At 34.3% G+C, this 13,674-nt stretch overlaps 1 protein-coding gene across 11 annotated transcripts in view; it reads right to left on the bottom strand.

The window, feature by feature from the left end:
* CHD9 (chromodomain helicase DNA binding protein 9) overlaps nt 1-13,674 on the bottom strand; it is a 261,384-nt gene that overhangs the window by 79,246 nt on the left and 168,464 nt on the right. For all 11 annotated transcript variants that reach the window (XM_075536429.1, XM_075536433.1, XM_075536432.1 and 8 more), the window contains 6 exons: nt 13,468-13,589; nt 9,292-9,535; nt 4,735-4,911; nt 3,125-3,268; nt 2,717-2,972; nt 1,470-1,680 (listed from right to left, as the gene is read on the bottom strand). In XM_075536429.1, the coding sequence (XP_075392544.1) occupies nt 1,470-1,680; nt 2,717-2,972; nt 3,125-3,268; nt 4,735-4,911; nt 9,292-9,535; nt 13,468-13,589 (1,154 nt within the window). The remainder of the gene's footprint in view (nt 1-1,469; nt 1,681-2,716; nt 2,973-3,124; nt 3,269-4,734; nt 4,912-9,291; nt 9,536-13,467; nt 13,590-13,674) is intronic.

Here is a 13,674-nt window from a genome sequence, read left to right as displayed (position 1 = left end):
CGTGAGGCTTTTAAAAAGCACAAAAGCATTCTTCTCTGTCCTGAAGGCAGGCTCTTCTTTCAGTTGATATGATTATACACTACTTGGCAAACTATCTTCTGGTTCAAGATACTTCTTTTCACCTATGACTGACTAGAGTGTTTTAACAGGAGCTGCACTGATATTGGTAAACCACTGTCATCTAGCCAGTTTCAACTCATAACAACCCTATAGGATGGAGCAGAACTATCCTGTAGTGTCTCCAAAGCTGTAATATTTACAGAAACAGGCTGCAGAGTATCTAGTGACTTTGTACTGCTGAGTTTCTGATTAGCAGCAGTATGTTTAAAAGCTGTGTTACCAGCTTATTATTTAATTATCAATTAAACAGTATATAAGGAGCCTGTTGACATTGTCAGGTAAGTTAGCCTGCTAACCAGAAGGGTGAGGGCTCAAACACATTCATCCTTCTAAAGCAGAAAGATGAAATTGTCCTCTCCCATAAGCCTTGGAAAATCTTGTACATGTGACCATAAGTAAAAATCAACTCAATGGCAGTTAAGCTTTTGGTTTAGACAATTTTTAACATTATCTTGTTATACACACCCCCACAAAAAATGATATTTTAAAAATTGAAAAAGATTAAACATGCATAAATTTTATAATTTATGGTAAGCATAAATAATTAAGGTTCTAACTATAACAACAAAATAGATCCAAAAGAGATCATAAATCAGCCTGTTGAAAAAATAAAATAAAAATCACCCTCTGTTGTGAACACAGTATTCTACATAAATTCATTTACGTCACATAATTACTAGAAAGTTTTAAAGTCACAAAAATATACCTGATAAGTCCTTACTTATGTCAAGAATACCTAGACCAGGGGTCCTCAAACTTTTTAAACAGGGGCCCAGTTCACTGTCCCTAAGACCCGCATGAGGGCTGGACTATAGTTTAAAAAAAAAAACTATGAACAAATTCCTACGCACACTGCACGTATCCTATTTTGAAGTAAAAAAACGGGGCAAAAACACCCGGCAGGCCGGATAAATGTCCTTGGTGGGCCGCATGTGGCCCACGGGCCATAGTTTGTGGACTCCTGATCTAGAAATTTGCTATGTTTTCCAGCCACACAACTACTACAAGACAATGTCTGATGATGGCAGCATATGAACAAATGTGATTAATACAATTGCTGTATCGATAGTTATAAAAGTTGTAAGAGCCCCAATAAAATGATTTATTAAAAAAAGAAAGCAAAGTTTTGAAGAGTAAAAAAGAAAAAGATTGATCACATAACACTCATAGGACTAAATGGGTTTGTTCTAGGTAAAGGAAAATATGTGAGCAAAGCTAGGGTACAGGAAAGCACTACAAAAACCTTACTAACATACATGTAGCCTAATTCAGTATTTAATTCAATGAATTATAGCAATACTCTTGCTATGGGTCAGAATCGACTCCACAGCAGTGAGTTTGGAGTTTACCTTTTATGTATCAGATAGTCCTCCAGGATATCAAGACAGCGTACCATCTGAGAGAAGATGAGTACTTTATGACCACCTGCTTTCATTTTGGGAAGCAATTTATCGATCAGGACCAATTTACCAGCAGACTGGATCATTGCTTGAAGATGAAAATCAGAAGCAGCTGGATTATAAGTGTCTCTAAATTCTCCAAGTATTTTTTCCTCAGCACCTGTCAAAGGCAGTATCAATTAACAGACAACTCTCAGTTACATTGTTTTATATATAGATTAGTATTCCTCTGCTTTGGTTACATCATTTTCTGATGGCAACTACATTACTTTTATTATAATTATTTATATTTGGGGCTAAATTCCCAACAACACCAAGCGATAATTTCCTCGAGGGCAAGAAAAATGGCATCCATCTTCTAGTAACCCCAGATCCCTATCATATGCTACATATGCATTTACATTTACTAAAATTTAGTCAGTATTATAGAACAAAGAATTAAAGGGTCTGTCGTCCTGATGCAGGTAGGTAGACACATTTATTACTAAACAACGATATAAAATTAAACATCAATCATGATCCCAATTAATCTGGGCGTAAGCATGGACATCTGACTGGCCATTAAGTTAAAGACAAGAAAAAAAAAATAAAACAAGAAACCATATTACACATGTTTGATGCATATTTTCTCTAGAGAATCTAGACCTCAACCTTTCCAGCCATAAATGAGCCCCAGAAATACAAGAAGAAACTTTAGTTACTAGGTTTAGAAACGTACTCTTAGATAAAGTGTAGATGGGCGTAGATTTCTAAAAATCGATGAAAAGTCTCAAATACTATGCAGAGAGAAGCCTGGCAACAAACAGAGAAGATCTGAAGAAGTTAAAATGAAGAACTATGGTATGATTGCACAAAAACTGAGGGGCACCTAATGGGAAAGGACACAGGGGCTTGGAGGGTGGGTGTAAGAATAATCCTTAGGTTCACAAGGATTAAAGCAGTGGAAAAATAATCCGTCCAAATTAAACATAACACAACTACTGAAACCTCCTAGGCTGAAAGGGGTGTTGCAATAATGCAGCTGTGTTATGTCCAGTGGCTCTGAAACATATGCGGTCCCTCAGAAATTCAGAGTGAGGAGTTTGGGGATCCCTTCCTTTCCCTCTGAAAGCCACCACAGCTATAGCGGTAGCTTGGCCATTCATGACTGCTTTAAAAAGAAACGAGTGCATTTGTTTGTAAGTCTTTCCAGCTACCTTTGATAAGGTATGGATGATTACAGCACTTCCTGAGTTCCATCATGGTATTAACCAAGTTAGGGACATTAGTTTGTCCTGCTCCTTTAGATAAAAATGAAAAGTTCTTCTCCAAAATAGCTCGGTAGTATTTCTTTTGAATATTAGTAAGCTCTACTTCAATGATGGTTTCTTCCTTAGGTGCCAATTTCTTTTCTACATCTTCTTTCAATCGTCTCAGCATCATTGGTTTCAGGATAGCCTGAAGCTTCTGTACCTGCATACAACATAAGAAGATATGTAACATAAGGACACATAAAATTACACATATGAATTAATTATAACACTAAGAAATTTGGGGATAGTACTACCTTTTGGTTTTGCTTCCTTAAAAATTTGGGATACTTTTTTTAAAGGACAATAGCATACCTGTTCTTCTGTTTTCAGATCCCCAAATTCTTGCATAAATGTCGACTCAGAGGGAAACCTTAAAGGTTCAAGAAAATGAAGAAGACTGAATAGTTCTTCAACTGTATTTTGGAGAGGCGTACCAGTCAAAAGCACCTTGTGTTCCTAGATAAAACAAGAATAAATCACATCAAATACCAAAGTAAGAAAATATATATGAAAGCTAATTTAGGACTTCATATGTTCAGTGTTTGAAAAGGAGAATATATTTCTGACTGCAATTTTAAAGTCAACTCAAGAATAACTTCAAAGTCTTACTTCTCCAATCACTTGTTAAAACTCTTAATTATTACTGTATCTAATCACTTGTTAAAACTCTTAATTATTACTTTGCAGTCAATTAATTTTCACTTAAAAAGTAGTTCTAAATAATTTTAGATACATATTTTAGGTAGTCCCCAAATAAACTTTTCCTATTTCTCAGTACTCTACCACTCTTGGTATGGTTTTTTTTTAACAACAAAATAATTTTAGCTATTGATATAAGAACACATTCTTAAATCTTTCAGATATAATCCAAGAAAATGCTTCTATGCTAGAATTCCATTAAAAATTAAATAAAGCAATCAGAGAGAAGAAATAACACAGGAAAAAAATTTAAGATGGTGCTACAAATTATAATTTGAAAATGGTTTTTAACAATAATTTATAAAGTAAGTATTCACATATATATCTGTGCATCTTCACACACATGTAATGCAAATAATACAGAAATATATAGACCAAAGTGTATACATTGAGAAGAGGAGCTGACCTGGGGGTGAGGAACAGTTGAAGAGGGAGTAAAAAAGGAGACTTACAATTTTTACTATAATTTGGCATATTTGAGTTATTCAAGTGTTCATATGCTAATTATGTGCTTTCAGTAAAAATCAAAATATAAAAGAAAATCTGTATTTCAAGGCAGTAAAAATACCAAACAAAATCATGATTAAAAACAATTTTTATCAATTACAGACAATACATGTTAGGCTTGTAGAAATATGTCGTACTTTTATCATAAATTAACTGAATAATATTGTAGCTTTACATATAAAAAGGAAGGTTCAATAAGAGATTTATGGCTACAATTTATGGCCTTATAGTACAAAAGTTTCTTTTTTTCAATACGAAAATTAATTACTAAAGCTTTTTGGTGGAATGAGTTAAAATAATTAATTCTAAGAAACAGGGAAGATGCTTCCATACTAAGAGTAAGCACTGGTGGCTTAATTGGTTTCACATCTGGCTACTAACCACAAGATGGTCAAGATCAGCATTTCAAGATTGGCATTTGAACAACACCAGCAGTTCCATGATGAGTTTCTTCTTCCCTTAAAGGTTTACTAGTCTTGGAAACTCAAAGGGGCAGTTCTACTCTATCCTATATTGTTGCTATGAATTAAATTGGCAGTGAGTTTGGTTTGGTTGGAATCAAAGCAAGAAATATAAAGTACCAGGGATGGTATTTGATACATCTCTTTTCTAAAATAAAAAAAGAAAGTAAGTTTTAGCATTTGCCCTGTGATTTTTGGACACTTTATTTTATAGTTATGAAAATGAATTAAATAACAATAATAGCATTAATTTACCAGATTCATGAGTTTCAAACCTTCAAGGAGTTTACAATTTTTATTTTTTAATCTATGTGCTTCATCAATAATTACACATCGCCATTCAATTGCATTAAGTTCTCCACATCCTCCAAGGATCATTTCAAAAGTAGTGATGATGGCTTGGAATCTGTAAGCACCTCGAATGATATGCCCCTAGAAATTTATTGTAAGACACAATAATTTGTCAGAATGTCTTAGGTAATTTCATTTTTGTATTCATGTAAAATAGTATAAAAGCATATCTAATTGACTTCTGCTCAAACACATTTTCCAATGACATTTTAACATATCCATAGACATTCCCTTAAATGAGTTTTATAATTAAAATCTTATCAGAGTGCTAGGTTTTCAAGAATGTTAAAATTATGCCAACACACAATTATCTAATTTATAATTGTTTCCCAATAAATCTTTCCTGGTAAAATGTTTTATATAATTTTTGAGAGCCAATCTGGTGAGACTTCAATAATAGCATTTATTAACTACAACAATAAGTTCAGACATATAATGACAAATCAGTGTTAATAGACAAATAACCTATCCAAATAATTTAGCTAGCAAATGTTTACTGAGCATGTGCCAGTTCTTGCTCTTATTCCTGGAAATATAGCAATAAACAAAATACAGTAAGTTAACTGCCCAAGTTGGAATTCACACACCAATTACTCTAAATGCAGGATACAGTCATTAAGAAATCCGCCCCCCCTAAAGAGTTACAATGTTATCTAGTTAGAATGGCAAAACATCTGTTTTTCTTGGAATAAACTAAAACTTATTCACAGAGTACCAGCCTTTTAATATATCACAGTATGCTAACATTTTGTTATGAATTTTTACATCCATGTTCACATGGGATATAAAATAGAGTGGATAACAAAAGCAAAAAAAAAAGAAAGAAAAAGAAAACAGTAACAGCAAGAAGGTAAAAGATGACAAGAGCTTTGGACTGCAATAAAACAAAGATGTGAAAAAAAACAAAGATGTGGAATATATAGCATAGAGACAGAAAAATGAATATCATTTTTTGTAGGATTGTCAGGACATTACTGAGACATTGACATCTAAGCAAAAACCCCAGAAGATGAGGGAGAAAGCCATCCTGATGTTTAGAGAGGAATGCTTTATGGAAAAAGCAGCACCAAGTGTGAAGGGCCTAAATTGGGGGAATATATTCAAAATACTACCAAGGAGCCAGAGTGATAGAAGGAGAATGAGGGATGACACTGTGTGAGGTCACATGTAGATCTTTGGAATTGGTTCCCCCTTTCCAACCCACTCACCCTCTACTCTCCCAGTATCGCCCCTCACACCCCTAGTCCTGAAAGTATCATCCACCCTGGATTCTCTGGGCCTCCAGCTCCTATCTGCACCAGTGTACAACCTCTGATCTAGCCACACTTGCAAGGTAGAATTCGGATCATGGTAGTGGGGGGAGAGGAAGCATTTAGGAACTGGAGGAAAGCTGTATTCTTCATCGGTGCATGACTGACTCATCTCCTCCCCTAGACTCCTCTGTGAGGGGATCTCCAGTGGCTGATAAATGGGCTTTGGGTCTCCACTCTGCACTTCCCCCTTCATTCACTATGGTAAGATCGTTTTTTTTGTTTTGATGATGCCTTATACCTGCTCCCTTTGACACCTCCTGATCACACAGGCTGGTGTGCTTCTTCCATGTGGGCTTTGTTGCTTCTGAGCTAGATGGCCGCTTGTTCACCTTCAAGCCTTTAAGACACCAGACACTATCTCTTTTGATAGCCAGGCACCATCAGCTTTCTTCGCCACATTTGCTTATGTACCCATTTGTCCTCTGTGATCGTATCATGGAGGTGTGCACCCAATGATATGATTTTTTGTTTTTTGATGCCTGATAACTGATCCCTTTGGAACCACGTGATCACACAGGTTGGTGTGTTATTCCATGTGGACTTTGTTGCTTCTGAGCTAGACGGCCGCATGTTTATCTTCAAGCCTTTAAGTCCCCAGTCACTATCTCTTTTGATAGCCGGGCACCATCAGCTTTCTTCACCACATTTACTTGTTCACCCGCTTTGGCTTCAGCAGTTGTGTCGGGAGGGTAAGCATCATAGAATGCCAATTTAATAGAAGAAAGTATTCAGGCATTGAGGGATTGCTTGAGTAGAGGCCCAAGGTCCTTCCCCCACCTTAATACCAAACCTATAAATATAGACACATAGATCTATTTCCCCATCCTCATATACACATTTGCATATGTACATGTCTTTGTCTTGACCTCTATAAATTCCCGTTGCCTCCTAGCTCTTTCCTCTATCTACCAGTATTACTACTTTTCAAGATTAGTACACCTACTCCACTTAATGACTTAAAATTTGAGATTTTTCATTTATGATAATAAGAAAAAATACTATCTGACAATTTCTGGCATTAACAACGAGGTGCAAGGAGAGAATCACACTAGCTGTTTTGCTAAAGTTATATGTAAAGTTGGCTTGGCCATGATTCGCAGTGGTTTGGGAGCTTTGTGATGATCTAACTTTGGTAGTTACATGATGATAAAATTTGGCAGTTATGATGTAGTGATCCACCATTTTGTCAACTGATGTAGTTGGCCATTACTTTCTCATAATGACCCATTCTTTAGAAGTATTATAAAAAGTAAGTGAAATATATAAACTATTTAGTATAATGTAACATAGTTACTACTTGTGTAGTTTGTGGTATTAGTGTTATCAAATCTTGTTACTTTTCCAGGACCATTTATAAACTTAAGGCATAATTTTACAACTACCATTATTTCAAGTTACATAACATCTACACGGAGTGCTGATGGCACAGTGGATTAAACATTTGTCTGTTATTCACACTGCCACAAGGCTCTCTGGCTCCTCAGAATAAAGATGAGCACCTCTGCTACTGTAAAGATTTGCAAACTCAAAAACTTACAAGACCAGTTCTCCTTTGTCCTACAGGGTTGCTATTTCCTAGGTGGCAGTCAGTGTTTTTGTTTTAGCCAAAAAAACAAAAGTTGAATATCAAAAACACTTATATTAAAATATATTTGAAAAGACTAACTCTAGATGTTATTCCTCTATTTAAATACAGATGTGTTTCTGACAACATGAAATATCTTTATCTTTAGAAACTTAAAACCTCTTTAAATACAATTCTAGAATTTATAAGTTACCATAACATATAGTATTGAACACTACTGTTTATTACATTTAAGAATCTTCTAGATTTTTACAGTGGTGTTTATAGTCAATCTATAAGATGTATATTAAAATAAATTGACCTTGTTATCTCTTAAATTCCAGAGATTTTAAGTGTGCTAACTATAAAAATGAGAAGGCTCAGTTAAATCATAATTATAATACCAGATAGCTCAACCAGTTTACAAACATATGATCAAAAAGAATAAAATAGCATTAAGGAAATTAGACCATAACCTACCTATGACATAACATACTATGACATAACATACAAAGATGGCAGTTATTTGGTAGAAATGAGAATAAAGGATAATATAGATCTCTAATTTCACAGAAATGTAATTGTTTGAACCATACAGGTAGGGGTAAAATTAGGTAAAGTCATCTATTTTTAACTTCCACAAGTAGAAAATCACTTATAATTTAAAGGCAAAAGGAATACACATTAACTTATTTTTACTATCATATAGCATAATGTTAAAATGATCCTTAGAGAATTAATAAAGAAAAAGGAAATGTCTTTGAAGTAAAGTGCCAGAAGATAGACTTATTCCAACTAAAATGTACAATTTTGACCAAATTGTGTTTTTTACTGATTTGCTTTTTATTTCTAAATAAAGATCACACTCAACACTAGCTTGGCACTTAATAATTTCTGGCATTAGCTTATAACTAGAAAATTCTTTCCTATGTTGTCATCTCTTAATCTTAAGATCTGAGTATGAGAAAATTAAGAAATCCCCTCCTAAATAGTAAGCGACTAATGTTAAAACAAACAAAACACCATTAGTGTATAGTGGAAAGAGGAAAACCAACAAGCCACAATTTAGAGTAGTGAAGTAATCAAGTCCCCAAAGAAAAGAACTAAGGTATGTTCATAAAACAAACATACCACATGTCTAAAATCAAAATCCAGGTAATATAAAAGAGAACTTATAATCTCACCTCCCTAGGCATTTAAACTTATGGATGTCACTGAAGATTTAAATAAAATTTTAGAAAGAGAAAACAAGATCAAAAGAAGTAGTTATTAAACTAAAAATAAATTTAAATATGTTTAAACATCATTAGTACAATAACTACTCTAGTTTAAAACATTTATGGAATATAGTTAAATTTGTACAACTATATAGATCAGCATACTTCTTTGGAGTTAACTAGAGTATGAAATTGATTCTCATTATTCTCTTAACTTACCAAAGTAGTAATAATATAGACAATAATATAGACATAGTATAGGTAATTAAAATTTCTTCTGAATTTCAAAGTAGTTGGTGTATGTTTGTTTTCTTTGACCCTGACTAGTTATGAGATGAAACCACAAACAAAATTATCATTAACATACCTGTGAGTCCCTGAAGTACATCTCATATTGCTGTATCATTTGTCTGCTAATTAGGCTTCCATGATAAACCACAACATTAATATCAGTCCATGTACGGAACTCTCTCTCCCAGTTTGCAATAGTAGAAAGTGGAGCAATAATCAGGAAGGGTCCTCGTATACCAGTTAGAAGGATTTCGGAGAGGAATGTAATTGATTGAATGGTTTTGCCAAGACCCATTTCATCTGCTAAAATGCAGTTTCGTCTGAAACAAACAAGTATATTATCGATACATATATTGGGTTTTCTATATGCTAAAATGTTTTTAGAGATCAATATGTAAAAATGATCAAAGAGCAAATAGAAAAATACTTGCATTTATTAAAATGTAAAATTGTAGAAGTACAAATTATAATTTCATTAAATCCCATAAAGAAGAAACTAGATTTTTGTAGCTACAAAATAAAGGCATCACTTATTAAATATTTACTTTATTTGAAAGAATGAAAAGCAAGAGCAAGGCAAGCTAAACATATTATTCATTGAAGAAACATTTATTAAATATCTTCTATGTCTCAGAGACAGAGAAGATTGAATACCAAAAAAGTAGATCTTATTCTTTGTCTTCTAGCATTCTTATCTGTTAGAGGAGTAGATATATGAGTACATGCATACTATGTAAGCAGTCATGTAATATGGTACCATGTAAGCACACATAAAGTCTGGTTTCCAATCTTGACTATGAATTAGAGGAGCCTGCTGAGTTTGGGTGGTGTTGGGAGGAGGTGATCTGATACTATGTTTCTCCCCTACAGATTCTGATACATAAAGCATGAAAAAAGGTAAAAGTACTACAATGTTTTAAACAAGATCTACCAGTTTTTGATGTATGGCTAGTAAGAATCATCAGAATTAAGTTTACTATGGAAGCTAAGAAGACTAACTGCCAAAATCTGGCTGGAAAAGACGAGCAAAAGACCCAGAGAGGAAGTCAAGTTATGTGTAGCATTTGGCCTGAGGACACAGAAAGGAAGCAAAAGTATAAATGTCACTACTATCTGGGGACCACAAGTTTAATATGCTTTTAAGGGAAGAGGGAAAGCAGGAGTCATATATAAAGGAAGTGAAATATTCTATCATGTAACAAGGAATATATATTTTAAAAACCTATTGAGATTAGACTTTTATTTCAAAGTTTATTCTGTGGTTATTGTGGACAGTAGAGAGTCGGGTGAGAGGGTTAGGGCACAAACTGAAAGACATTGTTAATAATGTAGGGAAGAAAGGGCCTCAACTAAAAGAAGAAAACTGATTAGAGAATTTTCAGTTAGAATGAACTAAGACGCATGGGGTGCGGAATGCCAGATTTTCAGTTTGCATTGTTATTAATGGTGATGCAAATTATGGAGCAACAAATTTGAAATGGAACTGACAGAAAATGATATGGCTGATTTTGGATTTGCTATGTTTTTAAAAATCCTTGAAACAGTTAAGAGGTAAATAGAAATACAGGCCTAGAACTTAAACTAATGCCTTGGAGATTTAAATCCAGTAGAATATTGAACAATGGAAACAGAGTGGAAGCTATACTATGCTTAGAGAGCTAAAAAGAGATTCATGTGTAAAAATAACAAAAACAAAAAAAAATCCAAATATCTAAAAGTCAAAGGAACCAAAGTAAAGATTTTTAATGGAAAGGTCACACTTGTATGGGAGAATGGGAAAGCTAAGAGAATCACATGGTGGAAGTTCGTAAGCAGAAGAGTTTAAAGAATGAAAGAAGAGCCATTAGGATTCAATGCAATAGAGAGACAAAAAGTAAATGCTGATAAATATTCTATCGATTTAAAAATCAGTATTTTCAGACAAATCACAAAATCCAAATCCAAAATAGAATAATGAAAAGAGAATTGGAAGTAAGGAAATGGGGAAAGCTAGTGCAAACCACTTGTCATAGTTAGGTTTTTTAATGCCAACACGGCACCTGTAAAAAGATATCGGTGGAGTTTAGCCTGTAAATCACTTCGCAGTTTGATGATCTCTTTTAGAGGCATGACCAAGATAAATGGCTCTCTAAGGCTGGTGCCTCTTTCTCTCTCTCAGGTGGTTGTACTGGCACATTGCCTGATTTAGCGGCACTGTTTCAACATGTGTGTTGTGCTACATGTGGGCCAAGTCAGCCATGGTCTCATTACTATGCCATGCTGTTGCATACCACAGCCCTGCTCCACCATGCCTACAGGCCAGCCCCACTTGTCTTGCTACTACTCCAGATGCCTTTCCTCCCCACGGCCACTTTGCATTGCTTCACCACACTGGTGTTACTGGCCTCTGCTATATCTCACCTCATTTTCCTACTGTTTGCTTCCTTGACCTTGGCCTAGTGACTGCACGAGTTAGAAGGGCCTTCAGTATATTAACTATGCCACAAAAGTGAGTTGGACTGAATGATCTCTCTATACTGCTGTGCGGACTAATTTGCTGTTAGATTTGTTTTTGCCATATAAACTTACATATATATATAATTATAAGTGTCCTGGTTTTGCTTCTCTAGAGAACCCTGCCTAACACACTACTCTTTCTAAAATTTTGGAGGAGTTACAAAAAGAGCTCAAACTGAGCTGTAAGGACAAGTGGGATCAAGAGAAGGCTTATTTTCGGTTAGAAAGAAAAGAGGAGCAGAATCAAGAGAGGATTTATTTTTTCATTTCTGCCAAGCTGAACTCATATTTTTCTTGCAGGGATAACCTTAGTCTTTAAAATAAGAGAAAGAGAAGTGACAACTGACTGAAGCAAGGTTCTGAGAAGTAAGAGTAAAATGACTTATAAGAGTTAAGTCTTTGCCCTGTGGAAGGATCTTTCAATTGCAATACATGAGAAATACAGGTTAAGAATGGCTAAGGATGAAGGTATAATTTGTAAGATTGGCATGAGGGCAGGCAAGAAGTTGAATAAGTTCACCTGCCAAGTTTGGAATTATCAATGAAATAAAACTCTATAGACAGTGAAAGGTTGGGACACTAGGTTTGAGGTAAGTGATGGAAGTTTACAACAGACAATGTGGGAAAAGGGAAAGGGCACCTATAAGGGCAGACACAAGGAAAAAAGTCTTGATAACTATTTTACATGGGTAGTTAAAAATTAGGAAATATAATTTAGGAAAAGGGTTCTTAAAACTTATCCTTACAATGTTAAATAGCTCAAAAAATCATGTAAGAACTAAAAACATGGAAAACTGATTTTGAATAAAGGTGACTTTTCAAAAATTGCTTTCATTGCTAATAACAATGACTTTATTTGCTCTTCTGTAAATATTAGTATACGTATTTCCTAACCACAGTAGTAATTTTTACTCCTATAACAATTCTCTTCATCTTAATAAGTGAAATGATGATAATGTTCTATAAAGCATTCCCAACAACTTAGCGAAAAATGAACAAAATGTGGTATTTCAATGCTTGTTGCTGTTTTGAGTTGCTGTTCAGTTCTGACTCACGACAATACTATGTGTGCAGAGTAGGATTGCTCCATGAGATTTTTCGAGATCATAAACATGACCTCTTAGAAGAAAAATGCAAAGGGATAGTTTTGAACAACCAAACTTTCAGCTAATGAGTGTGTAATTCTTTGCACCACCATGAAGGGACTCCTAACTTATTACTGACTTCCTATATTTTATATTCTATTCCTTATTGGTTATGATATCCTGCTTTTAAATGTCTTCCATTAAAAAAATAGTGATCTGATTCCTATAGGAATGGCTAACTGATAACTCATAGAAACCAAACCCAGTAGTCAGCACAATAGTATAAATCGATAAAGTGGAAAAGTACTATAACATGGTAGATATTTTGTTATTCTAAGGCAGATTTTTCAAATTTGATTATTCATCATCATACCAACTCTCTTCTATTTTGATTGATGCACACTTTATGGACAACTACAGCTAAAATTTTAAATTATAATTCACATATTGTCTGGAGGTAAACTAATTTTAAAAAGTGAAGATTTTATATCAGCAATAGTATATAAATAGCTATCTATTTTACTCAGCATATTTTAGCACACAGGGGCCTTCAGGACGTTCCTGGAAATTTTCATTACCTTTCAAATTCTTTTTCCAGGAGCTTTTTGAAGTCCTCTTGGATAAAGAAGAGAGCCAACACTAAAAGTTTTCTGTTAACTTATACTACTTACCTATTGTACCAATTGAACAAGAGCCAGTTGAGTCCTTCCAGTTGATATTCCCTGAGTTGGTTGCCATTTTTATAGTCCCTGGATTGATCTATTTTTTTCCAAATATTAGAGGGAGGACGATCCTTTGTGAAGAAACAAAAAATGAGTGATGTGCACTAGATTTTTCTCATGTATTTCAAATCTCTAATATAGCTTATTCATAAAATG

Source organism: Tenrec ecaudatus, chromosome 18 (genome assembly GCF_050624435.1).
Source record: "Tenrec ecaudatus isolate mTenEca1 chromosome 18, mTenEca1.hap1, whole genome shotgun sequence".
Taxonomy (NCBI): domain Eukaryota; kingdom Metazoa; phylum Chordata; class Mammalia; order Afrosoricida; family Tenrecidae; genus Tenrec; species Tenrec ecaudatus.
Note: the sequence above shows the minus strand (reverse complement) of the source record. Positions and strands in the feature narration are given on the sequence as shown.